The sequence below is a fragment of the Oscarella lobularis genome, chromosome 15 (genome assembly GCF_947507565.1).
Source record: "Oscarella lobularis chromosome 15, ooOscLobu1.1, whole genome shotgun sequence".
Taxonomy (NCBI): Eukaryota; Metazoa; Porifera; class Homoscleromorpha; order Homosclerophorida; family Oscarellidae; genus Oscarella; species Oscarella lobularis.
In genome coordinates, this window is record NC_089189.1 from 1,323,529 (window position 1) to 1,350,805 (window position 27,277).

At 49.1% G+C, this 27,277-nt stretch overlaps 3 protein-coding genes across 3 annotated transcripts; 2 read left to right on the forward strand and 1 right to left on the reverse strand.

Moving 5' to 3' along the window:
• Positions 1-27: 27 nt before the first annotated feature.
• Positions 28-15,038, reverse strand: LOC136196153 (adhesin BmaC autotransporter-like). The gene is made up of 4 exons (XM_065985652.1): positions 11,898-15,038; positions 7,260-11,841; positions 7,041-7,199; positions 28-6,971 (listed from the first exon to the last, which is right to left on the reverse strand). The coding sequence occupies exons 1-4, from the start codon at positions 14,676-14,678 to the stop codon at positions 133-135; spliced, it is 14,361 nt and encodes a 4,786-aa protein (XP_065841724.1). The 5' UTR covers positions 14,679-15,038; the 3' UTR covers positions 28-132.
• LOC136196155 (teneurin-3-like) lies at positions 14,784-24,896 on the forward strand. Its single transcript, XM_065985655.1, has 28 exons — positions 14,784-14,872; positions 15,330-15,604; positions 15,663-15,749; positions 15,893-16,328; positions 16,388-16,617; positions 16,665-16,760; positions 16,812-16,907; positions 16,959-17,063; positions 17,118-17,210; positions 17,264-17,356; positions 17,407-17,514; positions 17,574-17,615; positions 17,669-17,870; positions 17,923-18,187; positions 18,255-18,410; positions 18,467-18,835; positions 18,892-19,119; positions 19,172-19,466; positions 19,514-19,800; positions 19,856-19,931; positions 19,987-20,113; positions 20,178-20,338; positions 20,392-20,540; positions 20,601-22,064; positions 22,124-22,203; positions 22,259-22,402; positions 22,474-22,558; positions 22,608-24,896. Exons 2-28 carry the CDS (start codon positions 15,433-15,435, stop codon positions 24,726-24,728), a joined length of 7,767 nt encoding a protein of 2,588 aa, XP_065841727.1. The 5' UTR covers positions 14,784-14,872; positions 15,330-15,432; the 3' UTR covers positions 24,729-24,896.
• Positions 24,897-25,349: 453 nt separating this feature from the next.
• On the forward strand, positions 25,350-27,193 carry LOC136196260 (uncharacterized). Its single transcript, XM_065985785.1, has 3 exons — positions 25,350-25,677; positions 25,812-26,383; positions 26,464-27,193. Exons 1-3 carry the CDS (start codon positions 25,350-25,352, stop codon positions 27,160-27,162), a joined length of 1,599 nt encoding a protein of 532 aa, XP_065841857.1. The 3' UTR covers positions 27,163-27,193.
• The last annotated feature ends 84 nt before the right edge of the window (positions 27,194-27,277 follow it).

Consider the following 27,277-nt stretch of genomic DNA (forward strand, 5'->3'; position numbering starts at 1 on the left):
CATCTATGGCGAAAGAAGCGAATGCTATACCGAAGGAGCGCTTCAGCGACGATTTTCTACAATCAAACAAAGCGTACACAGAGTAAGACTCACTGACAGAAAGAAAAAAGCCTCATTTTTTCTTGTTTTCGCCTAATTTCGCTTCAGAACTACCGACGTCGACTTGTAGGCTAGTGAGAGGACTATTCCGCCTCCTCCATCTACCGTTACCGCGTCAAAGGTTCCCGCAGCCACGCCAGAACCGAAAGTCAAAATACGGGGACCTTCTTCTCCCGGAAGCAGAGCGTTTGTGGCGTTCCACATAACGTGTACATTGCCGGCGAGCGAAACACTCTTGGCTTGCGTACAATCGAGTATGGAGCTTACAATGCGACCATCGCTTTCGGTTACGGTCACCGTAAGAGTTCCTTCAGAAGTCTGCCTGAAGGACGATCCGCTGCCCAGAGCGAGTGGTCGAGCGCCAAACGATTGTAACATTCCAGCGTTGACAAAAGTGCCCAAGATTGTACCGAAGCCTACAAGCAGTCCCCGATTCGTCATCGTTTTGCTAATTGTCACAGTCGCGTCATCCAATGACACAGTTCCCGTATTTTGAAGATCGACTAAAATCGACATCGCGGACTTCACGACAGACAGGAGTCCTTTGTTGGTCACGTGACCACTACCGCTAAATTCCAATGCCGTGTTGAAATCGTCGGCGACGGCGGTCATTGTGCCATTAGCGTCAACGAGCAGCGATCCGGCGACCGACAGCGTGCCAGCTTTCCACTTGACAACCCCTCGATTAATCAGAGTCAAATCGCTATTGATCTGCTTTGTGCTTGATCCGTCAATTACAAGAAGACCTTCATTGACAAAGAAATCGTCTTTGCATTCAAGTGGCGTCAATACGCGGCTCGATCGCGGATTGTAGGCGGTGCAAGCGCCTGACGATAACGACGAGAGATAGCCCCCCGTCCACGTGCACGTTCTCGTGGAGAAAAGCGGCCCGTCGATGGCGATGCTCGACGTCACGGTCCAATCAACGTTCACGTGACCGCCGATGCGAAGATTGGAGGAGGCTGTTGCTATTTGACCGGGACCGTTGATAGTAGAACCGTCGACAAGCCACGGCCATGACCCCAAGTCCATCTGTCCCGACTCGATTTGAAGAAGGTTATAATTTCGAAAGCTTGTCGCCACTTTACACGAAGCGTTTTCGTGCGTTTGACACGTGATGAGGCCGAGATTTTCGACGATACCGGAGCCGACGATTTGTCCTTCGCCGACGATCGTTACTCTTCCGGTTTTCTCGTTTCGCAGGCGGCCGCTTGACAAGACTTCAACGGACTCCTTGAGGAGAAAATCGCCAAAATTCTGCACTTGGTTAGCTATGCTAACTGATTGGCTAAATGAGTTAATCTCCTTGGTCATTCTACCGGTTTCCGCTATGACTACGATTCCCGATCCGGTCATCGATCCGCGTATGAGCGACAGGTCGCTCGTCACGTTGGCCATCCCGTCGACTTGCAACGTACCGCCATCGATTGTTACCTTGGCAACGAACGTCGCACCGACGACGTTGCGAGCGACAACGATCGTGCCGCCCCACCACACCGTCAGCGGCAGAACGATCGGACTCGGCGACGTCAATTGGAGAATGCCGCCCCCGTGGATTTGTATGGACCCTCGTCCAACAATGATTTCAGGTAGACATTGGAACGTGTTGCCGCCGATGCCAAGTCGCGTTCCTTCAGCGACGTACACGCGACCGCCTGTGCCGTTGCACAGACCGCCGCGATTCAGTTGTAACCGGCCGACGTTGACGGACACTTGACCGCCCGTGTTGACGAGTTGAGCGTCTAAGGTGAACAATTCGAGCGAACCGCTCGTTTCGACGACGAGTCGTCCGTAGTTGAGCAGAGTTGAAGTGCCGCCAATTTTTCCCATTGTTAGAGTTGTCGTGCCGTGACGACTATTGACGAGACGGGCATCCTCTTCGAGATAGAGACCCCATGAGTTCCCGGAGTAGGACCAGTAAGACGATGACGGCGGCGAGGACGAGATAACGGCTTGCGTGTGACTAATGAGATCGGCTTGCCGGAGTACGCACTTCGAACGTATTGAAGCAACCGTTAGAGCGTCTGTTACGTTGATGAAAAAGTACCGTCCGGGTGTCGCCGTTTCCGCATTGATGTAACCGCTGCTGCAAAAGAATTGGCTGACAGTGAGAAGTGCTCGCGCCTTGGGCCGACCGCCTTTGATTGTTGACGACGACCGCCATGACAACGACCGCTGCATGAGGAGTTCGTCAATTTGAAATCGTTGAGGAAAAATTACCGTTCCACCGGAAAGCGTCGCTTTCCGAATTCGAGTAGTTGCGTTGAAACGAACGACGCCGTAAGAGACGCTTAGAAAAGAGAATGGACGCAAGGAAACCGTTTCGTGTATGATAACGTCGCCGCCACTCACGACGAGCTGCGAGAAGGTGATGTTTGAAGAATTGGCGTAGATGCCGAGAAGACCCGATGTCACGTAAACGATGCTGTCGACGTCGCAGCGTATGACGGCACTGTCGTTAAAAGTGTGATCACCACCACTGAATTGAATAGACGTTTCAGGTTCGAGCTGTAAGCCGCCGCCGTTGTGGTGCGACGAGCGATACAGCTTGAGTTCGCCGCTTTTAACAGCAATCCATCCGCCGTTGTTGTCAAAATCCGGATTGAATGACGCTTTGCCACCGCCGACGTCTACAACAAAAGTACCGTTGTTTACGAACCTACCGTTCGTACTGGAAACCGTCGTTCCCGTTGAGTCGAGAACAAAAGTACCGTCATTGACAAGCGTTGCTCTTTGCAACGACAAGGAAGCAGACGCTCCAGTCAGTGTGGCTCGTTCTTTAAACACGACCGTTCCCTCTTCTATCATCGTCGATTGATAAGTATAATAGTGGTTGTAACCCCAATACCGCGTGTAGTCGGCTTTCTTAAGTCGAGCAAGACGATGGACGACAAACCACGGCAAGGCTCTACTGCGACCTTTAATTTTTCCCCCGACAGAGTGGAGCTCGTCAACGTCAATATGACCGTCGTCACCGGTTTGAACCACGTCGCCCCTATATATGTAGAGACGAGGTGCTCTAAGTGGAGACTTCAGTTGAACGGCTCCAGTTGTAATTCTCACTTCCTTTCGGACAAGCAATCCCATTAGAGCATTAACCCGGAATACTCCGGAACTTACAGACAAAAAATTAAAAGTCGTGTTTTGCGTGGCGGTGTCAAGGTTAATTGTGGAGGTTGATAAAACGCTTGAATGAGCGAGAGATACGTTGGACATTGGAGCGAAAGTTGTTGTACCACTGAGCTGTACAGTGGTACCGGGGGCTGCGTCAAACGTTCCGTTGTGAACACTGGTGCCAGATAGTCTCAACGTTCCCTTTTCAACTCTCAGATTACCGTTGTTTGTCAGATCGGCGTAGATATCAACAACGGCGAGTTCTCCGCCACAAAGCAGTTCACCGTCGACTAGGATCTTGCTTCCTCCTTGATTGCGGAACGTTCGCGACGTCAGAACTCTTGCATTGGCGTAGGGCGCAATGTCGATTACTGCGCCATTGTACATGTTGAAGTTGCTACTTCCTCCGATAAGAGCTGATTTTGCTATGACAAGATGGACACTGTCAAGCAACTGGTAACTGCCTTGAACGAGCAAGTAATCGGTGATGGTGATTGTTCGCTTTCCCTTCACACTGGCGCTAGTTCCCCATATGAAAGTCGTCACTTGAACGTCTTTGTCACCCGTCATGGTCGTCCAGCGCCCTGATAACTCCAATACGCCAATTGTCAGAGGACTTCCGGAAGTAGCCGTAAACGTTCCCGACGTGTGAAGGACTTTTTCGATGTGGCTGTTATTATTGACCGTAAGAAAGAGCTGTGATAGGATCTCAACCCGAGTTAAGTTCAGATATGTTGACGATATACGCAACGTTCCTCCGGACACCCGAACGGTGCCAAAAAAGCCCCTGGACGTGGACAAGACCGCGAAGACGAGCGTCGTTCCTGTTTCAACTTCAAATGTTCCGCGTCCGCTAATTATGGACGTGTTGGCTAACTCAAATTTGTCAACAGCGCTGATAAATTTTCCGGATTCCAGAGGGATGTGTATTCTACCCGAGCTCCGGCCGCCTCCGCGGTAAAGGCGAACGACGCCTTGGACATTCAGTTCGTTGAGATTCTCAAAGATAGTGCTGACTTCAACGGTGCACCCGTGATGAACGGTTACGCGACCGCGGTTGATTAATGCTCCCGACGAAGAGATAGTCGGCAACTGGTACATGTCTGCATCTCCCTCAACAACGATACGACCAGAAACGACGAGACCGTATCGGGTGTCAAATATGGCGGTTCCCTGAACGATTACCGAGCCACCGCTTATGTATTTGTTTGAACCTCCTACCGCTCGGAGGGTTGAGTTCCTTAGTAATGTTATTGTTGTCTTTTCACTGGAAGTCTGCAAACTACCAGATTTCCATATCAATGACTTTTCTATTGTACAGTTCTGAAAGCATTTGAGGGTTCCGTTTAAGTACACGACTCCAAGCGAGAGTAACGAAGGCCTGATGTTAACATCAACCGACGCATAATATGGAATTTCTAATTCATTGATAATAGCAGCACTACTTCCAGCGATTTCAAGCGAATTGATCCTCGACGAAAGGAGAGAGATAGCGCTGTCAGCCTCGGACCAAATCTTTCCTCGCCACGTGTGCTTACCGGACAGATGAAGGCGAGAGCCGTTCAAGACCTCAATTCCTCCACTAGACTCAGATCCTTTGGCAATCCAAGCTCTGCCATCGAAGCTGCAGTTACCGTTGTTGACGAAATGAATATTGAGGTAGTGTCCAGTACTTGCCGTCAGCGATTCCTTAAGGGTTCGAAAGGCGAGCGTTCCGTCATTGACAATTTGTCCACCACTGCCGTCTAGAGTAGGTTTGGAAATGGTCGTCACTTCTACCCGCGTCGCTTTCGGTACGACAAGTTTTGCCCCCTTAGTGAAATACTTCCAACTCGTGCCGTGGAGAAACATTTCGTTTCCAAGAACGATTTGGACGGATGAGACGTCAGCATAGTCAACGTAGAAATACTTGTTCACCCGCATCGTCGGCTCTCCCGAAATTCCGTGTACATCGCAGCCGCGACTTCCGAACGAAAGAATGTCGACGTCGTGAGTTTGGTTCGAAAGACGAATTGCTGAGCTCCATTCGTTGACACGAACATAGCTCGCAGAAAGTCTGCCCACGGATGTTAGAGTTGCATAATAGCCGACACTCAAGAAATCGAATCGGATATTACGATGCGTCGTGATAGCACAGTTGGAAGCTGTTAGCGACTTCACCTGTCCTGTTGTGTTCAAGGTCAATTCTCCTCTGCTGACTAAGATGCTGTTTATCGGGACGGTTAATGCGCCGTTGATGACAACCTTGGAGCTGGTTTGGTCAATCCGGAGCGTACCGTGTGCGGTTAAACGTGATGTCGAGTCAAAAAAGTTTGATCCAGCTCGAAAAAATAGTGCCGCAGTCGAGCGAATCAAGCACTCTTTTCTGTTGGTTATGCCTCCGTCCAGGAAAACGTCTCCGCCAGAAAATGCAAGAAATCCTTCGTTCACCAGAGGAACGTCGATTTCGAATCTTGATACGGACGCGACGTCAAAATACGAGCCGGATGTCAGTATAAATCGCGACGCCCCTGTCATTCTGAGAGTCAAGTAGCGATATCGATTGCCGTCGCCAGCCTCGATCGTTGAACCGCCGAAAGACACAAAATTGATAAACGACAGTCGCTTCTTTTCCCGCGACGAATACTCCGACGGTCGCAAATTAAGTGGGCCCAGCACGTTCCATTGCGAATTAGGAGACGCACCGGAGATTTCTCCGTTAATCCAGTGCATGAGATCCGTCACGTTGACGTTACCCCGCAAAAAAACCGAACCGTCTGTTAAAGTGAGTTTTTTGAACGTCATAGAGGCGGTTAGAGTGAGGGTAGCTGAATTCTTGACTTCAGGTACATCAAGCTTCGCTCCGCTCTCAACTGTTACGCGGCTTGTAAAGGATAATCCACCAAGACCCGAAACATTTGCATTCGAGCCGAAAACTGCTTCGGTACTAGTAAGAAGGCCGCCTCTCCTTATCTCTACTGTGCCGTTGATGACAGCCGACGTCAGCAGCAAATTTGTATCACTTTCAATAGTCATCAGGCCCGTGTGTTTGAGCTGAGATGCTATGGAAAGGGACAATACTCTCGATGCTATGCAAAGTGTGCCCTCGTTAACAATTTGCGATCCCGCTTGTCCAAAGTTTTCTTTTGCGTAAGACGACAAGGATGCGTTAGAAAGTACGTGAAAGATCTTGTTTGAACGAAAATCGACTCTTCCTTGAGAATGATACGCCTTTCCGTGTAAACGAACGTCGGCGTCAAGTGTTTTCACTGTTGAACCTTCGAGAACGAACGACCCGTAGACATTCAGACGCCCACCTCCGGTCAACCACGACCCGGCCCAAAGAATCGTTCCATATATGACTGCTTCGCCTGTCCATGTCAAAGTGTTGTGTACAGCAATAACAGCTCCTTGAAAAACCGTCAAATTAACTGTGGTTACTCCATGACGGATGGTGAGCTCCGGTTGATGGTTTGCGTTTAATATTCCACCCACAGTCAACGATTGGACCTTCACCCAGTATGAAGTCGTAACCACGAGTCGTCTAGGAATACTAATCACAACGTGACTGCTTGCAGTAGGAACGCGTCCCGCACTCCACGACTGACTATCTCTCCACAGGCCGTCGCCTCTACTTTTCCAATACGTGTATATGCCGCTCTGAACTCTCCCGGGACAAGCGTCCGTTGTTTTGATGCACGAATCGGCAGATGCGCACCAGTGACACTTGGACTGATTATTGCAAGATTTTTCTAACGAGAAAACGTTGCATACAGTCTCTACAGTCGGAAAGAAAAAGAGAAAGAACAAAAGTCAAAAAGAGTTTAGCCTGAAGTCGTTTTGCCAACCTGAGGAGCACTGAGCGGCGGTCAAAGTCCACGTCTGACAAGATCGTCCTGAAGTTTTATGGTATGCGGTTTTTGTTACACAAGTACCGCCATCAGAAAACCATACGCACTTGCTATCCTGAAGGCAGGCAACGCAATTTCCGTGAGAACAGGTGTCGTCTGCAGGAAGGAAAGCCTTTTGACTCATACGCGTGAAAGGGAAACTGAAGAAATACATACCTGCAACCGTTAGCTTTGAGTGTGACAGACCTGATGAAATTCTGGTGTTGCCGTTGAAACTGAGCTCACCGAGCCCCGAGAAAGTGAACGAGCCTCCCGTCCATCGAGCGAAACCGTTGACGGCGACTGCTTCAGAGCATTCGAGCGTGCCGTCGCTCAACTCTAAAACGTTTATGGCCAACGCGGTTGCAAGTTTTACCGTTCCGCCAGAGACGTTTACGTGTTCAATGCAAAACGAACTTCGTATGACAATGCTGCCTCCCGACTGAACTGAAATTGCTTTCAGAACCGCTGATGTGCTGTTCCATTGAACTGTTGCCGTTTTGACTTCAACCGCTCCCTGGATGTTTAAAGTTGATTCGGCGCTGCTGCTGTGCTGATTACTGGTGTACATAAGGCCGCTACCATCGTTGACTATCAAAGTGCCTCTGTTTTCACTGCTGCCTCTTAGTTCGAGGTCGCCCGTCTTCACTTCGACCGTTCCGAAATTGCTAAAGTAAATGTTGACGATGGCCAACTTCCGCGGAACCATTTCGATGCGAACTAGACCGTTATTCACCAGCTCTCCGTCGCTTGCCGAAGCCGGATTGCCTCCGTTGATTTGAACGTAAGTCGATTGGAACGTGGCTACAGCAGAGGAAGCAATTGTCAGTCTCGACTGCTTCTTCACGTCTAAGGTGCCAAAGTGAAATGTCGCCGCCTTTACTACGATCATTTCGCAGTTTACGAGCTGCTTTGACGAGTCTGTTGAAATTTCTAAATTGAAGACAACGACGGAAGCAAGCTGATCGGAAGACGACCCAAACGTTCCGCTGCGGAATATCAGCGTGTTTACGTAAGAGGAATTGCCTCGGACAGTCGACGACCCGTCGACTGTGAGGCGATGAATGCGAAGTTCTGGCTGAAGGCGAACGCTAGACGACTGTACTAGCAGCAGAGAAGCGATTGTGACGTTGTTTTGACCGGAAATCGAGAGAGAGGCGCTGCTAATTCGGACGTTGGTGAGCACACTGCGGCTGTCGGTGTTCAGCTCGACTTCTCCATTTGAAACATAAAGTTCGCACGTGTCACAGAACTCTTCCGCGCTGATTTGACTTCTGCTGCTGCCCACTATCTGAAGCTGCGACTCTTTGCCTACAACGGAAAAGGTACCCTTCGACTCACCGTCTACCTGCTGAAACTTCAAAATGTTTAGTCGAGCTTTTGCCTTAATTTTTCCATTGTTCAAAATCGGGACATCAAGCACTGCTTTTGTCGATAGCCCAACGGTTTCAATTATCCCATCATTGATAATGATTGGCGAAGAAGAAGAATCTTTTGAGAATGAAACGTAGTGTCGAAGAGTTAAATTGCCTCCTTGACGAATTCTGAGCGTCGACCCTTCGGCAAGAAGCAGGGCTGTATTCGGGTGCATTCCCTCAATTGCCGAATTACCGTAAAGGGACAAGGAAGAACTCCGAATCGTGGATGATTTTTCCAAGCTTGTCTTTCCCATTGAACGCACGCTGACTTTAATCATACTGCCGCCGAAAAAAGTTACCTCTTTCCTAATGGTAACGTTTGTACGACCGGTCTCCACACCTTGAAGCGTTCCATCAGTTATCGTCAGCTCTTCACAAGAAAAGTTTCCTTTCATTTTGACTGTTGACCCTGATTGAATTGTTAAAGCCTTCACGTCAAACAGTTCTGTCCCGATTTCGTCGATTTCAAGTGTTCCACCGCTGGTAACGGGCACCGCGCCTCTTCCTGTTACGGAGCAAGAAAAGTAGGCCACTCCAGCGATTTGCAATTCCGCTGAATGAGCAATGCTGATAGATCCATTCATGGGGCACAGGATGGTTCCGGTGACTGATGCTTTTGAATCGTTGTTGACAAGGAGCTGGCCAAAGTTGTTTAACGATGAAATCTTAAGAGAATTAATCGGGCTGGAAGCGATTGTGCTGATAAACAATGATCCTCTGTTCTCTATGTTCCCGTTACCAACTACTGAGGAGTCAACCGATTGAGAAATGTTGAACACGGCTTCAGATGCAATCTCCAGAACCGAAAGGCGTGAAAGCTCCAGCTTGCTCCCCACTTTTCCCGTCCACTGGCCACGCTTCTTTACCAAGAGTCTTTTGCCGCTTATGACGTAGCTGCCAGACGGATTCAAGTTACTCGCTACGTTGAAATTTTCTACACGAAACGGATATCTGTCAACGTGACCGCCTCCGGAAATAAGCCCCCCGCAATACAGAAAATCGTCGAGAACGTCTACTTTGTCTCTAGCTAGAAATTCACCGGAGACCATGTAAAGCTGATTACTGACTATCACAGGAACGTACGATTCGATTTTTCCGCCGAAAATTTTTAGCTGTCCCACACGAAGAACGTCGGAGTAAAGAGGAACAACGAGCAGCCCATCGAATATTTCTATCGTCGTAATAAACGTTGAATGGGACAGATCGAGATTGAGGGTGCCTCCTGATACGACAACGTGACTGACATTGAGTGCGCGAGACGATACTGTTGCCGTGCCCGAAAAAGATAGACGACCTTGCCCCGAAATGACTGAATCAGGAAAAGATCGAAAGTTCCCAGACAGCTTCAACTCGGTGCCGAGAGGGATTTCTATTTTTCCCGCTGTCATCACGTCGCCGTGTGCCGTCACCGTGTCGGACTCGACAATGAAAAGGCCCTCGTTGCGAAACGGTGTTTTCAGCGAGAATGTTTTCGCAATTTTTGTCGTTCCGTAGTTGACGATTAGACTTGTGTCGTAGCGCGCGCCATAGTATCTATAGTATCTATAGTATATATAGTATCTATAGTATATATAGTGCCGCTCGAATGTAGCTCCTCGATCCGCAAGGACCGCAGTCGCGTTCTGACCAATTACAAATTTTGCGTTGGAACTCAGTCGAATGGTTCCATCTATGTAGGCATTGTTAGACACGAATACGGTTGTTCCTGGATCGACGACAAAGTCGCTTGATGGCATTAAAGCAACGAACGACTCGACGACAAGTTCTCCTTGCCCAGAAACTTTTCCTCCGTACCATACGCCGTCGGCTACGGTCGTGCTGCCGCTCGTGAGAGATGAAACAAGCCCGTTTGTTACATTGGCGTAAGTGATATTTGTCTTGCCGCCGAAGTTCGCAGTACCAGACGTTAGCGAAAGTGAGTCGATTTTCACCTCTGACGTCGAAGAGCTAGAGACAACACTAGACGAATCTGATAAGAGCAGTTGGCGTAAAAATATCACCGACGTCGCGTTAGGTGGCGGGGAAAGAACAACTGTTCCCTTTGTTACTTGTAACGAAGATATTTCGACGTTATCAGTTTGGATATCGAGCTGGCCAGATTGGACATTTATCACTCCGGAACACCACAGTTTGGCTGTGTCTTTAAGAACATGACTTCCGGAAGTAATTTTAAGCGTGCTGTTGCTGCTGGCTAGTTCGATGTCTCCCCATGATGTTACAGAGCCTCTCAAGTTCAGGCCACTGGCACCGAGTGCTTTAAGCGTGCCGCGATTTTCTATTTTTGCATTCAGTGTGAGGTAGCCGGGAAGCTGACCGAGGGAAGTATGCTGAATGTAGCCGTAATTTGTCACAGACGCTCCTGTATCCGTGCTAACATCCACGTCAGACTCAACGAAGATTTTAGCTTCCGGCGTGACGATCATGTTCGCTCCTTGACTGAGAGTCAGAGAGCCACCTGACCATCTACTCGTACCGGAAATTCGGAGTTGCCGAGAGACGACCAGCTTGTGGTTGTCTTCCACGAGGTCAAAGGAACGACTTACGTCAAGTCTGCTTCTACTGCCATATATCGAGCCTTCTTTCCACAGGACTTCATTTGCAGTGATGTCTCCTGTTCCACTAATCGTTCCGTCAATGAACGTCAAGTTATTAACGTGCAGAGGAGCGTCAAGTTTCAAATGAGAGACCCCGGACAGGGAGAGCTGTCGAATTTGCAATGGACTCTTCGTCTCTGAGAAAAGCGTCAACTCACTTCCGCTGCTCAACGAGAGACTTTCCGTGACTAAATTCTTTTCGATTGAGTGGATAACGATGCGAGAGTTGAGACGTAGATTTCCTCGCAGAGTCAGAACGTCTATTGTCAAAAAACCACTGTTCAAGTCCAGCGTGCTGGTGTTGCTGGAGGACACCGTGCAGTAGGAAGAAATAACGTGCCTGCTACTGCTACTACTACTACTTATCTGCAGAATGCTGCTTTCTTGGAGTGAAAGGGAGCCAGTATGGAATCGACTATGTCCATACAGTCGAAGACTGCCATATTTCTGAACCACAAAATCGCCGTAGTTCTCGAGAATTCCGTACACAGAGAATGCTTGGCTGCTTTCAATTGTCAGAGTGCCTTTGTTGATAATAAACGAAAGTCCTTCGTTTTGCTCCACGGACGATGACGAGTCAACAGTGAAGCTGGCACCGGGTAGAACTGTGATTGAGGATCCGTCGTATTGGACAATTTTCCCATATCCACGCCACGTTGCTTCATTTGCGATAGCAAGATTGACGTACTTCATGCTTTTCGTGCCGCTGTCGACAATCCTCAGTCTTCCAGCAACTTTCAACGTTGTCTACAACACAACAGAACAAGGTATTGTTTTTTGGCAACCTATTCGACGTTCGTTACCTGACCAAAGACGTCTCCTTTAATCCAGCCGCTGATCCACTGGAGATGATCGGCGATAGTTCCGCCATTGGTTGCTTCAAACTCCCCGCTATCGGACACAGTTAATTCTTCAACGTAGACGCTTCTTTGCGATACAAAGGAACCTGTGCCACTGACATTAACTCGATGAATATAAACCGGATCAGCTTCGTTGGTGTCATCCATTTCGAGTCTTCCGCCGGAGATGTCGATCAAAGTCACATTGCCGCCGGTGCTGATTGTTGATGTGCCTGAAGTGACGCGGACAGTTTCCGTAGCAATATTGAATAGTTGAATAGCAAAGGAGGAGCGGGAGTGGGATAGCTGGAGCTGTCCTTTTCCAAACAGTCGAGATGACTTGGACATGACAAGAGAAGCGCCAACTGTAAGGGAACTGTTGAGACTAACGATGACGTCGCCATCTAACGTTGACGCTCCTTTCAGAGAGAGATCGCTGTTTAGCAGAGTCATTGATCCGTACATGTGAAGAGACGATTCAACGACAAAACTTTCCGCCATGATGTTTATGTCACCATGACTGATGAACGCCGTTGACAGTTCACGAGGAGACGAGAAGGTCACATCGCCGATTATACTTGCCCTTGCCCCCGCTGACAGTTCAAGAATAGCGGCTTGGGAAAATTGGATGTGCACGTTGTAACCTTGAACTCGAGCGAAGCTTTGCACGACAAGATGAACGTTCTCCAGCGATTTAATTTCTTGGGTGTAGACGTTTAGCGTGTCTGCTGCAATCTGAGCACCACTCACAATGCCACCAGTCCAGCTGAATTCTTTCTTCACGGTCATAAGTGCTGCTTTCAACGTTCCTGACGTCATTTGTACGCTTTCAGCGCTCACCTTGCCGTCGGCGTTCAGCGTGCCCCCGCTGACTTTGAGTGATTGGACCTCTACGGACAAGTCAGAATCAAGCGTGCAAGCACCCGCGGAAACCGTGAGATTTGTCAATGTTAATAAATTTTCACTTGAGGCAATGTGAACTGTTCCAGAGCCGACTTCAAGTCGGGGCACAAGAACATTATAAAGCTGGGCTTGCTGTGCCCGTAGCTCAATTGTTCCGTTGCCCACTATACGACTCTGGCGATTTCCCCGCACGTTTCCATTGAGTGTCAATCTGTTTTCGCTTGAAATTGCGAAACTACCTTCCAAGATTACGGAACTGTAAATCTGCAAAGTTGACGTGATGTCAGACAGCACATCTACTCGGCCGTAGTTGTTAAATTGGTCTACGGATATGCTAGTCATTCCCGTGTAATACATTGAAGTCTGTATAAGCCCCCAATTGTCTAATATAGAGTGACCTGCTCCTCCTGTGATGGAGCAGTCGACAGCAGCAAATGTCACGACGCCGCTCTCAGTGATGGTTAGGCGCGTGTTGTCGCCGAAGACTAAATTCGACGGCTTGCGGAAGAGAGCCGCATTGTTGATGACTGCCGTCGAAACGAAAAGATAGACAGACGAAGGATACGCAGACGAATAACCGGTGGGTTGTAAAATGTCGACGGAACCCTTTACATCAATCGTTCCCGGCCCATCGACCGTGCCAGCACCCCACACCCAGCGATCAGTCACGACAACTGAAGCAGAGACAATCATCTGACCGGAGTGGCTCGCATACGTTGAACTCGACATCATCAAAAGGGATTTTGTCTTGACGTCGACTGATGTCAAAATGATTCCATCTCCGTCTATCGAAAGAACGTCTGTTGATAAAGAAGTTGCGCTTGAATCTGTGTTCTCCAGTTGAACCGTTCCTTTTGTCACTTCGATGCTATTAATGCTTTCTACAACGCCGTCGGCGGAGAAATTGAACGTCAAAACCCCGCCGTTGCTGAGAACTCTCGTGATGGCAAATGATTGAGCGGCTATTTGAGACGTCGCACCGGATGCAGTCTCTAACGTTCCGTCAATTTGAATAATAGCTTCTGGAAGATAGGAATGAGTCCCTGACTCCAAAGTGAGACGGGAATAACGATCGACGTAAACTCCTCCGGCGTTCCTTGACGAGTCGAGACGAAGCTGAGCGCGCGATAAGACGTTGAGATTTCCGTCGTTAATGAAATTCGTCGCCACGTAGCAGTCGCCGGATCCTCGACACTCGAACGTGCCTTCGTTTCTAACAAACGTGCCGTCTTTACCTTTTACAGTCGATGCGCTTGTCATGGTTGCCGTCGCTCCACTCGCGACAACAATCGAGGCGCCGAGTTCAAGTTCAACATTCTGCGCTGGGCTCGAAATGACACTGAACTGATTGCTGACTGTCAATTCGACATTGCTCAGATAGAAAGTGGAGCGCGTTGCAACAGCTCTCTGAACGAAGACCTTTCTTTTGCTACCGATTCCCGTGAGACGCCCGCCGAACTCAGCGTCGCCACCGACGTGGACGTCACTCTGCAAGCGAAGCTCTCCACCGTGAATTTTTAATGCTCCTCCGATTGTGCAAGGTCCGGCGACTGTAAAACGGCGACGCAGTTCCAGAGAAATGACAAAATTTTCTGCACCGTCAGCCACGCGTAGACTAGCAACAGCCACGTCCGCTGAACTGACAACGATCGTGTAGTTGCCGGGATCGTTGATGACGACGTCGTCTAACGCATCGGGTACGCGCCCGATGCTCCATTTTCCGGTATCGTGCCAATCGCTCTCGGCCGTGCCATCGGCTATCCATTCGATTGTGGCGGCGCGTGAAACAGTTACACAAACTGTTAGGAGTAGGCAAACTCCGAGAACGAGTTGTTCACGCATATTCGCAGCTTCACTGTCACGCTGCAATCAGTGCAACGCCGGGTGAACGCCCAATATAGCTATAGGAGCTTGCGCAGTTGTCTCTAAATAGGGCGTGGTTCTCTAGAACTGTAAAGCAGCTCCTTCTGTTTTTCACCGAAATACTGCGAAGCGGCGACCTCACGCGAAGATGTCAGTTAAACGCTACTTCTCATGTAAGGTTCGGTTTTCTAACGGTCGTCGCAACGCCCCTAGAGATAAAGAACTCCCCCGTCGCGTGATCGCGTTTACGCTGGTCGTCCTGGCTAGCTGTGTGTGCTTCCTACTACGGCGCGGCTCCTCGATATCCTGAGCTCTTCCCGAACGAGGGTTGCTCGTTAGATCGATCGCACACATAAAGCAGCACGTACTTCTCACTGGTGCGCTTTTCCCGAAGAAGGTGGGTTCTGAGAACTTCTCAGAACCCACCTTCTTCGGGAAAAGCGCACGAGGGTTCTCAGAACCCACCTCCTTCGGGAAAAGCGCAGGAGGGACGGCAAGTGGGAGGTTCCGTGTGAAGGCTCATAAGGACTTCTTTTATTTCCTAATGGCTGAACCCTAAGTAACTTTCCTGTTTTACTAAGCGTTTCCATTTAGAAAGGACGTGCAGCTAAAATTTTTTATTCCCTGTAGATGGGCGGGTAAATTCATTAATTAAGGATCATGTGACGCTCTCAGAGAGTTCAACCCTTTACATATTGAAGGGCGTTTCTACGTCTGATCCGTCAAACGGGCCATGGAGATGAAAGTCATTCGCAGATCGGAAAGTATTGCAGATGACGCGCGGGAAGACGCCTTCGCTGCAAAAGGCAGCAAAGGCAAAAGCCCGTCAAGGAGATGGAAAATCGTCGCTGCTGTAGCGTTTATCATCGCCACTGGACTTCTAGCAGCCGTCATCTTCTTAGCAGGTAAACGTTCCTAACCGTTTCGTCCTCTATATGATGCACCTCTCGTGGTTCACTCTAGTGAAGTCGTCGGTTCAAGTGCCTCCCACAACGAGTGGCCGTCAGCAGCCGACCCCGATAGCTAGCGAATATCCCACTTCAGGTCCAGGTTTGGAAACTAAAGAGAAGCCCAGTAATCTTGTGTGGAAACGTGCCGTAAACAATTCCGTAGCCGCGAGCGTTTCCTCCATCCGAAGATTCGTGGGCCGAGGTTATAATTTCATGCGCGTAATGATCGACTTGCTGTTTTAGAGACGTCGGTCCCAAAAATTCCTGTCAGCTCGACCGCGGGCACGAAAGCTTCGTCAAAAGTACCTACGAGTGCAGCAGACAGCCAAACCACTACCGAGAGTCCAGGCACAGCAACTACACATCGAACTGAACCGTCTACTACATCTGTGCCCGGAACTACGCGGTCAACTGCTCATATTCAGGCAACTACAGAGTTTTCTCTTGCAGCCACCACTCCTCCGCCAATTAGAAACGTGACTGCAGACGGTCAATTCTTTAACGTGTCTATTGTTCCCCTCGTCATGACGTCTATGGAGAGTCGACTAGAGCAGACAGTGTCAATGATGATCGAAATTCAAGTGAGGTCTCGAAGTGAATTGGATTTGGCTGTTTACGGCCGAAGATTTTCTCTTCCAACGCACACTCGCTACGACTTCACCCGACTCCTTGTGTCAAGGTGGGAATACAATGCGAATACGGTAGTTTCTCGTACGCTACTTTGCTCGTTTTTGTTAGTCAAAGGAGGAGGGGAGAACTTCAAACATTTCAAATTTCTGAAGTTCTCACCTCCGGGTTGTGGTACTTTTCTCTGTTCAACGGAGGTCAAAGCACTGTAGAGGCAGTGCTTCGGTTCGTAACGTCTTCACCGCCGTTGCCATGCCCAGGAGATTGTTCCGACAACGGTGTCTGCTTCAATGGGACTTGTGTCTGTTTACCGCCATGGAATGGGGCTGATTGCTCAAAATGTGCCTAAATGACCTTTTTGGCAATGGTTGTTTATTCTCTTTTTTAGTTGGTTGCAGTTTGTCCGGCTGCGGCAATAACGGAAAGTGCGAAAATGGCGCATGCGTCTGTGATGAGGGATGGAAAGGCGCTGACTGCAGCAAAAGTAGACTCGTAGGATTATGATTTGTTTCTTTTTACAACGTTGGTTTTCTAGTTGATTGCATACCTGCTGATTGCAGTGGGCACGGTCAATGCGTTGACGGCACGTGCGATTGTGATGGCAAGTGGAAGGGCGATGGTTGTGAGATAGGTAAGAGTTTCTTCAATGACTGAAAGCCTTTACAAAGAAGTTGTTTTTTAGAAAGAAAATCATGTCTCTACAACTGTTCGAATCGCGGTGCCTGCAACGACGACTTGGGGCTTTGTATTTGCGACGCTATGTTTACGGGAGCTGGTTGTAGTGTCGGTAAAATGCGCCTGTCTTAAGCTGTTCTCTCGGTAATCTTTCTATCTGTTCTAGCACTCTGTGTTGACGATTGCAATGGAAAGGGGAACTGTGTTAACGGAAGTTGCAGCTGCCATCCTCAGTGGAGTGGACTTGCTTGTGACATTCGTGAGGGAACGCTCGCTCTCGCCTTGGAGTTCACTTCGTTTCTTTTTGTGTAGTTGCGTGCGCTGTAGAATGCGACTTACACGGCGTATGCAACAACGGAACGTGTATTTGCGACAAAGGGTGGAAGGGGAAAAATTGTCGGATAGGTTGCCGTTCACATTCTTTCCCTTCTCCGAGCTCATTGCTTTGCCTTTAGACGCATGTCCAAGCAACTGCCATCAGAATGGATCGTGTACAAAGAACGACGAAGGGGAGTGGCACTGTGCCTGCCTACCAGGCTTCAGAGGCGACAGTTGCAACATAGGTCACTCTATTCTGTATACACATTGCAATATGCAGTATAACGAACGTGCATGCATTCAGGGATTGAAAGCGTTTGCGACGACGGATTGGACAACGATGCCGGTTTGACGTATTTGACGTAAACTAGATCGCTTTTGCTCACGGCACCGCCTTAGATTTCCTGACTGATTGCACAGACCCCGACTGCTGCAACTCGTCAGCATGCATCAACGACGTGGCCTGCATGGCAGTACCGGATCCCGTTGATCTGGTAGCCAACGAAACGTTCAATGCGTCTGTTTCGTTTTACGAAACTATCCGATTTCTGTTTGATTTCGGTCTGCAATGGAACGTCGACGTTGCTCAGATTGACGAAGCGTAGGTTGCGTTACCGACCGTTTTCTCCCGTAGTCATTCGATGTTCTTCAAGGCGAGTTGGCGTCGTCAAAGGAAGAGTGACTACTCGTGACACGACTCCACTGAGTGGCGTCACTGTCGCTATCCTGAACGAACCAGCTTACGGTCAAACGTTGACTCGATCAGACGGCTTCTACGACATTGCCGTAAACGGCGGCGGTTCCCTGACGGTGACGTTCAACAAGAACGACTTTATCGGTTCCCAGAGATCAATTGCCGTGCCAGTCAACGATTACGTGAGAGCCGACGACGTCGCCCTTATTCCCCTCGACAGCAAGGTTACGTTATGTTGTGTCTGTCTTTGTTTCTTCCATATATCGTTTGAAATACTGATACGAATTTTAGGCAACAGAGATCGATTTAGAGAGTGGAGATGACGACGTCAAAGTGGCGGCTGGCAGTCGCGTTGAAGACGAGTCAGGATCTCGGCAGGGCGTACTCATGTTTCCTCCCAACACCCAGGCTACGATTGTGTCCAAGAATGAGACGGCAGACAATATGGTAAAATATCGTACCTTGACAGAAGTGTCTTTACTATTCCTTTGCTTCATTTCCAGACCGTGGCAAAGCCCGTGATTCGGGTCACGGAATACACTGTCGGCAGTGGCGGACGCGATGCTATGCCAGCCGAGTTGCCGCCTTATTCCGGCTACACCTACGCTGTGGAAATGAGTTTGGATCAGGCGTCGGTGAACGGATCGACGGAGGTCGTCTTTAATCAGACTCTCGCCTATTACGTGGAAAATTATCTCGGGTTTCCTGTCGGAAGTGCCGTGCCTATTGGCTACTATAACCGAACGCTGGGCGAATGGGTGGCCTCCGAGAATGGACGCGTCGTCATGGTCCTCAACGTTACTACATCAGCGGATGGAAAACCGATTGCCGTATTGGATGTTTCAGGGAACGGATTACCAGCAACGTCACAGGCAAGCAGCTATAGACATTGGTTGCTAGAAGTTTATCAGTAGCTTTTCTTTTGAAGGAACTAGAAACGCTTGGAGTCCTCGAGAAAGAGTTGCTGCAACTTGGATTGCGATACGCTGCCAATCAAAGTCTTTGGCGCGTTCCAATTCGTCATTTTACGCCGTGGGATTGCAATTGGCCGTACGGACCTCCGAGAGACGGTTGCTCGCCGTTTCAGTGCTCTCCAAAGAATCCTATAAAGAATCCTAGTCCACCAAAGGATCCGAAGGATCCCTGCCAGTCCAAGGTACGTACGTGTTCTTAATGGGCTAATGTTTTTTTTCAGTATGGTTCTGTAGGGTTCGATTATCATTCCGCAAACTCAAACGCTTGGAGAGGAGCTCAGCATTGCGGGAACGTCAATGAGTCTCTTTTACTTCAGCGACCGAGTTCTTGGCTACAAGCCTGTTCTCAGCATACCTCTGACGGCTGCCACCATACCGGCCTCGCTCAAAACCGTACATCTCCGCGTTGTAATAAGAGGGAAAACGTTTGAGGAGAAGTTTTCGCCGTCACCCAATCTACAGCATCAGTTCGTGTGGGACAGGAAAGATAGCTACGGACGAACAGTTGTTGGTCAAGTGACAGCATTTAGTAAGTTGAACTAGCTCGCCGCTGTTCGTCTTATTTCTTTTAATTAGTTAGCATTGGCTACGAATACGGACTGGTCTATTATCCTGTGTCGGCGAATTTTCGATCAAGTTTTAATCGCCTCTCACAAGCATCCATTTCAACGCCAGTGAGTCGTCAAAGCGAGTCAGCTGTCTTTTGGGAGAAGCGGTCTTCCGTCATTGGCAACGCGTTTGGTACCGTTGATGTCGCTGGCTTGGGTGGCTGGTCTATCAGCGCTCATCACGCTTACGATACCGCATCAGGCGTTTTGCATAAGGGAGACGGCAAAAGAACACAGTTCAGGGACAGGTCGCAGGTTCGAGGGAGATAATTACGAATACGTATTTTTTCGGTTTATTTTTTTCGTTTAGGTTATTGAAACACTGGCAGGAGACGGCGTCAAAAGGCCGACGGATTGTGTCGAATGTCGTTCGTCATCTCTTCCCGGTATTGATCAGCATTGTTACTTACGTACTTCTGCTTCACTTGTCTCTCTGAACAGCTACGTCTTCTTTGCGTTCGCCTGTTTGCATTGCTGTTGGTGCTGACGGCAGTGTGTTTATCGGGGACTATGAGTTGATTAGAAAAGTTCATCCCGGAGGAAACATGACGACGGTTGTTGATCTCAGGTTGAGATATACTCAAGCCAAGGCATATAATTAATTAATAAATGCACTTGTTTTTCTATTTTAGTATGTCGCCGCCCGATTTTTCTTATTACATTGCAATCAGTCCGGTGGACGGCGACCTCTTCATCTCTTACGCAAAAACAAGACAAATCTACAGACTAAAAGCGTCTCTGTTGTTGCCTGGCCAGTCTCCTATTACATTAGACGATATTGACAAAATTCCAGGTGCACTATTCTTTGTGATGCATTCTTGTAATTATTATTGACTTGCGAAAAAGGGGCTACTGTGTTTGCTGGAACGGGAGAAAAATGTCACGGGTGGGACGAGAATTGCGGCGATGACGGCCTCGCCGTCAACGCTCGTCTTTCGACTCCAAAAGGAATTTCAGTTGGATCTCGAAGCGATGTCTACTTCGCCGATGGAAAGGTAAGCAAGTTTTGCGCCTCGTGCACTTGAGAGAGGCATGCTTTCTTCGTTTCTGCGCAGGTGATACGTCAGGTAGGAGTTGATGGCGTAATAAGTACGTTTGCCGGCTCTCGTCTGCCGCGCGGCTGCTCGCCGCCCGGTTGCACGATGGACGAAATAGGAAACGACGACATCGAACTTGATCGCGCTTACTTTGACTGGCCGACGGACGTTGTAGTGCAACGCGACGACGAGTCCGTCTTCTTTGTGGACGGCAACAACGTCTATCACGTCGCACGCGAAGGCCGAGTTCGACTCGTTGCCGGCGCCGCTCCCCACGTTTCTCCTGAGTTGGAATTAAAATTAAATGACGACGACGGCGAAAGAAATAATCAATTCGCTCCTCGTCGCGCTGCGTCGATTGATTTTAACAGACTTCAAGGTTTAGCCGTTTGGCGCGACGGTTCGGTGTACTTTACAGAGACAGACGATCGTCGCATCAATCGCGTTTTACTACTCGATCAGGACGGTTTTGTTAATCTCATTACTGGAGTTGACTCTGATTGCGATTGCCGATATTGCTCGTGCTTTGCCGGCGACGACCAGCCGGCGATTTCGGGAAAGATCTCCTATCCGTCGGCTGTCGCTTTATCACCCAACGGAGGCGAACTCTACGTCGCTGATCAGGGAAATGTTCGCGTGAGGATGGCACGTATTTCGCTTCCTTCATCATCGACACGCGGTCACTACGTGATTCCGTCGGACGACGGCCGACTTGCCTTTGTGTTTGACTTCACGGGTCGTCATGTCTCCACGGCTCTTGCCTCATCTGGTGAAGTCATACAAACGTTTGAGTACGAGGACTTTGACACGCCGCAAGGCCGTCAAGGACTGCTGACAGCAATTCGCGACGCTTACAATAACTCTCTTCTTATTCAGCGTGCGCCAGACGGTCACGCTCTAGCACTCGACTCGAACTACGGCTATAGGACGACGCTTGAAATGAATAGGGACGGCTATCTGAGTCGAATCGTTGATCCTACCGGAGCGGCTGTTCGCTTCTCGTATCACGGCTTTGAGGGGTTGTTGGCATCAACTACGGATCCGCGAAATTTGGTGCACACTTACCAATATGATCAATTTGGTCGACTGATTCGAGACAGGCAGCCGGACGGCGGCACGACGCTTGTCTCGAAGGCCAGTGACAGTCGAGTAGACGTCCGATCCGAAACGGGACGTGGATACAGCGTTGAATTGGAGAACATTGGGTCGGAGGCCCGCCAGATTGTTACCGAGTCGAGTGGAGCGAAGACCGTTTCCAAAGACCTAAGAGACGGATCGCAGTTTGTTTTGTACGAGGACGGCTCGAAGACTGTTGTAGCGACAGCGTCTCATCCGATATGGGGCACACAGTTACAAGTCGTGGCGAATGTGACTTCAAGGCTTCCGTCAGGCCTTACTAAAGAAATACTTTCTAGTCACTACGGAGATTTAGCGAGAAAGGGCGATCCGCTCTCCGTGACCAGATTTGGTCATACGATGTCGGTGAGATTCAATTTATGTGACTTTTTTTGTGACCCAAACTGCCCGTATTTTGTTTCCAGGTGTCGGGATCTGACCTTGTTCAAGTTGAGTACGTTAGATCAACAAGGACAAGAACTGTCAAGTTTCTAAAGGCCAACATGTGAGTAAATTCTGGGATAGCATGCTTTTGGGTGGTCAAAGCACTTGATTTGTAGAGAAAAAAAATCAATATTTAACAAATTTGATCAAGTAGTTGAGTCGGTGACGACAGCGTCTGGTCTTTTCCCGACGAAGACAGCTTACAATCAGAACGGTCTCGTCAGCTCACAGAGTCAGGGAAATTCAACGCGGGAATTTAAATACATATCCTTTCTTTTGTGCCTGCCACGTAAGTTTAGTTTTAGGCTACTTCTTTTCCTTGACAGTACTTATACGACCTGAATGGTCGAGTCGTTGAGGAGGTTCTAGAAGGCAATAGAGTGGCTACCTTTCTCTACGAACAGAGAGAGGAAAAGGTAGTGTACCGAAAAAGCAAAGACTCGGTTCTAAGTAATAGTCCCTTAGCCGAGAACTATGAGACTAGCGAGCGGGAGAAACTACACTTTCACCTACGACTATTTTGACGAGTTGGAAACTATAACGATGCCTAGCGGATCGGTTCATCGCCTAATATCAACCGTTGCCCTTGGGCAAACGACAGCCGCTTATGCTGCTCCTAATCAGAACTCGTCGTACGCTAACGTTTACGACGCTGCCGGCGATCTGATTCTTGAGCGCTATCCCAGTGGCAAGCGAGTCGTTCGGCAGCGGATGGATTTTGGCGGTCGAATAGCAGAGTCGTCATTTGACAATTTTGTCGTCGACTACTCCTACAACGACAGAACAGATCGAGTATCGACGATCCATCGTCATCGCACAGGACAACATGGAATTCAGTCGGACATGGCAGACGATTCGGACCAAATTCTGCAACCTCTCGTCGCTCCCGGAACGGCTACGATATCGTTTCAGTACGACGGCAGCTTGGTGACTCGTCAATCAGTCAGTATGGCGAGCGACAGTGACGAAGACCTTTCCGCTTCGTTTTCGTACGCGTACGATTCTTTGGTTCGCTTGTCGTCGCGAACGCTGACGATAGAGAATGGCAAGCCGTCTACACTCGCTTACCAGTACGACAAAGCCAATAGAGTTACTCGTTTTGGCGACATCGTTGTCGACTACAGCCAACCGGGCGTGCAGTCGCTCACCGACTCTCGATTGCGATACAAAACTACGTTTGACGGTTATGGCAAAATAAAAGAGCGTACCGTGACAGTGAGAGGGAAGTCAGTTTATAGTATGAAGCTTGAATACGGCAAGCACCTTCGTATTCGTTCGAAGTCGTTGTCGTTTGGTGTCGGCGACTCAACGAAGTACGAGTATGAATACGACGTTGACGGGCAATTGGTCGGCGTTCTAAAAGACGGTAAGACAACGGAGCGTTATCGCTACGATGCAAACGGCAATAGAGTTTCGTGGACCGTCGATCAAGCGTCTCATTCGGCAACTTACAACGATGTCGATCAGCTTACCGGTTTCAGCGGCAACAATCATTATGACGTCGACGAGGACGGATTTTTAACGCGTAAGCGAGACTTAAGCTACAGCTACAGTTCACAGGGAGAACTAACGTCGATCGTTGATCTTCGCACTGGACAGGTGGTGATTGGATCGTACGTCTACGACGGGCTCAATCGACGCGTCGTGGAGACGTCAGCAGGCAATGTTACGAAGTACCTGTACGGCGATATGTCAAATCAGCACCGCGTTACACACGTTGTAACGGAAACGAATGAGCTTATTTCCTTGCACTATGATTTGACTGGTCATCTGATCGCCTTTGATCGCGACGCTCAGCGATACTACGTCGCAGCCGATCAGGTAGGCACGCCGTGGGCGGTGATCGACTCGTCGGGAACGATCGTCAAACGGCTGTCTTACACGACGTACGGCGTTGTCTTAAGCGACACGAATTCGGCTGTTGACGCCGTTCTTGGCTTCGCCGGCGGGTTACAGGATTCGGTCGCCAATCTCGTTCACTTCGCCTATCGCGATTACGACGCGGAAACAGGTCGATGGACGGCCCGCGATCCCAGTCTCTTCACGGCGAATCAGCCGAATTTGTATCAGTACGTTTTCAATGATCCTGTCAATTTTCTCGATCCTCTAGGCCTTTGGTGCATCGGTGGATCGTTCTATGCCATAATTGGCGGCGGTGCGGAGTTCTGCTATGAGAATGGTCGGGCGTCGATTTGCGTCGAAAAAGGGTACGGCATCGGTTGGGACGTTGGCTTCGATGCGCAAAAGAAGCCGTCGCGTTCCAAGTTGAGTGTGTTTGGAGAAGCGGGTGCGAGCAAAGGATGGCTGTACGGCAGTGCGGGTGGGAAAATTAGCGGCGAATACGAGCTGACCAAGCCACCGCCGTGCGAGGGTCGAGGCAGCTGGAGCGTTTCTGGGGGCGCATCCGCCGGACTTCCCACTCCAAAGGGTCTGGTTGGCGCTGGTGTTCAAGGGTCTTACGGAAGTTCGGGTGGTAGTTGGAGCGTTGTCGGAGGGGCTTCGGGAGGAGGAAAAACAATTCCGGGTAAAATTGGGATTGGAGCGCAGGGGAAAGTTGGAATTCGTGGCTGTCTTGGATCGAAGTAGCTTGCCTTTAGTTTTTTTCAGAACGCGTGAAGTTACCACCAAATGGAAACGTCTTGTTTGTTTGTTTGTTTGTTTGTTTGTTTTTTCCCTTTTCTCTCACTGCGTTTGCTCTCCCATTTTGTGCTGTCGCAAGTAATGCAACGAAATCTTGCTCTGTCTAACCATGGTCTAACGTCATTCTAACATCATTTTGAACTCTACTTTTTGGTGCAACAGGTTATGTGTCATAAACATTGCCTCTCCTTAGAGACGTGGCCACTTTACTAATTTACCTATGAAATGTCGCAGAAGAGCTATTACTAGGATGATTTACTTTCCCTTCACGAGTGTGGAAATTTTGGACTTATTAGAAGTACCACGGATTCTCTCTAGAATCCGTGGAAGTACTGTGCCTAGCTTTCAGCCGCTACCAGGTCCGATGAGGTAAGTCTCCCACCGGTTACAACTCAGTTCGACTCGGAGCGGCGGAATTAACGTCGACGTTGACGCGAGAAGAACTCGACCGAGCCGCAACGACGAAGATCGACACAGGTGCAGCGCTCACATAGCCTCGTCCCCAGTAGCCTCGCCCTGCGAGGCTACCACTACAGTTCTCTTAGCGCACTTCACTGTCCCGAGGCGATGGAAGCTAGTGCACGACCGCGCGAAGCGTCGTTAGGATACGGTCCATCGCCGCCTGCGCCCAAGGGCTTGTGGAAGGCGCTCATTGGAGTTCCGCTGGTCGACGGCCTTCAGAAATCGAAGAGGGACGAGCAAATGTCCAATCTCGCTCACCGCGGGAAAAAATGGACAGACGCCTTAGAAAGAGAACGAAAATTCGATCAAAACCTGACAAAACGATACCAAGACGGGATGACGGCTATGCACCTCTTCTTTGACTTCCTGAGGGTGTTGCATAAAGAGGAAACCTACTTCATGGATGAGACAGACAGCAAAACAATAAAGACAGGTATTTTGTCGCGGGAAAACGTTATTTTTACGCGCACGTGATCATCGGGGAAACAACACGCACGTGACCTCGCCGAACTTAGTGATCTCCGTTAGCCAGAATGTACAACCACTCTAAATGCGTTTTGCCTATAGGTTTTGAATTGATTAGCCGCTGCGAGAACGGTTTTGTTCACATCAGAGACAGGCATGAGCGAAATTTTTTTCATCATCTTGCTGGAGCGAACGTTCATCCGAGTCTAACTCAATTTATTCTGACGCGTTTGCCTCGGCAAAATTTTGAAATTCAAGAAAGCGGCAAGGCGACGGACGACAGTGGGAGAACGGTTTTGGATTACTCTTTCGATTCAAAGAACCCAAGGCCAGAAAACGTAATGCAGTTACTGAATTTCGGCGCTCGTTTCAATGACAAGAAACTGATGGTCACCGACGTCAGCGAGCTCGACAAGTTGCAGTATAAAGTTACGCAGACGCTGGCGTATCGCGAGCAACCGGAGAACGTGTGCATTGAGCTCGTCGCTCACTTACGAGAGCAGGCGGAGTCGCAGACGTACGACGGAACGGCCAAGGATCGCTTTATGACCGTTTCCGAGGAGTTGGAAGATTTGACCGTCGCCATGCTCGGCGACGCGACAAGAGATACGGAAACGTTTCATCTTGTGAGCGAAGATCACTTCAATCTGGCAAAGAAAAAAGGTCTCAAAAAGGTAAGTCAAAATTTCTCGCGTGTAAGACTAGAGCGCATCTATTGATAGATCCAATTTTTTATTTTTGATATTTCCCTTAGTACCTCGCTTCGGGTGGTGCCCAGCAGTATGTCAATCGTAAGTGGTACGGCTTAAATCTATCTGGAAAATCTTCGAAATCGTATATTCCGTTCACCCATGATTTAATGCTCGGTGATAAAGGCGGAAAATTTCTTTCGGATCGGCTGACAACTGCTGTTAGAAAAGGCCTTCCTTGGTATCACTACACCTGGCTTATCTTCCTCTTCCTCACCCAAACCCTTTTTTATATGCTCTCTTTTTCTTTGCTTTCCAACCGATTGCGCGTTCTCCACATACCGGCTGTTGCTTTTGGAGCGCAGACGGTCATGTACTGCCTTTTCGTTGGTCTGCTATTGGCTCGCGTTCAAATGCACGGTATCCTCACCGAAGGAGCACCTTGGAGCGGGAGTGAAACGCTGGAAGTATTCGTTCTTCTTTTCTGTGTTGGATTCATTCTTGACTTGATCGTCAATTCTATTCGTTGGAGCAAACGTCGATGTCAGTCAGGACGCTGCGCTAGGTCGATGACGCCGACGTTTCAATGGGAAAACGTGCATATTATCACCGGATACATTATCAATGCTTTTCTTTTTCTTAGTTTACTTGGCTACGTTACAACTGGCGCCATAGTTTTGAATTGGAAAAATGGAACCAATCATGAAACCAATTCTACGGCAAGAAACGTTACAGTGGAGAATAAAGTACGTGTACCTTGTTAGAGCTGCAAGAACACGAAATTTTACCTTTAGAATGCCCTACTCTGCGCACATCTATAATCTCCTGTTCTTTGCCTAATTTATTTTCTATTTTGGTATAGGAGTATTTTAAGGTTAT

Bases quoted from the DNA above. Each gene is read 5' to 3' on its own strand.
- LOC136196153 (XM_065985652.1), bottom strand. From the start codon at position 14,678: ATGCGTGAACAACTCGTTCTCGGAGTTTGCCTACTCCTAACAGTTTGT. The intron at 11,842-11,897 runs GTAACGAACGTC...GTTGTGTTGTAG, and splicing joins AAGGAGACGTCTTTGGTCAG to ACAACGTTGAAAGTTGCTGG. The intron at 7,200-7,259 runs GTATGTATTTCT...TCCTTCCTGCAG, and splicing joins CTCAAAGCTAACGGTTGCAG to ACGACACCTGTTCTCACGGA.
- LOC136196155 (XM_065985655.1), top strand. From the start codon at position 15,433: ATGGAGATGAAAGTCATTCGCAGATCGGAAAGTATTGCAGATGACGCG. The intron at 16,761-16,811 runs GTAGACTCGTAG...TTGGTTTTCTAG, and splicing joins AGGCGCTGACTGCAGCAAAA to TTGATTGCATACCTGCTGAT. The intron at 22,204-22,258 runs GTGAGTAAATTC...CTTGATTTGTAG, and splicing joins AAGTTTCTAAAGGCCAACAT to AGAAAAAAAATCAATATTTA.
- LOC136196260 (XM_065985785.1), top strand. From the start codon at position 25,350: ATGGAAGCTAGTGCACGACCGCGCGAAGCGTCGTTAGGATACGGTCCA. The intron at 25,678-25,811 runs GTATTTTGTCGC...TTTTGCCTATAG, and splicing joins CAGCAAAACAATAAAGACAG to GTTTTGAATTGATTAGCCGC. The intron at 26,384-26,463 runs GTAAGTCAAAAT...TATTTCCCTTAG, and splicing joins AGAAAAAAGGTCTCAAAAAG to TACCTCGCTTCGGGTGGTGC.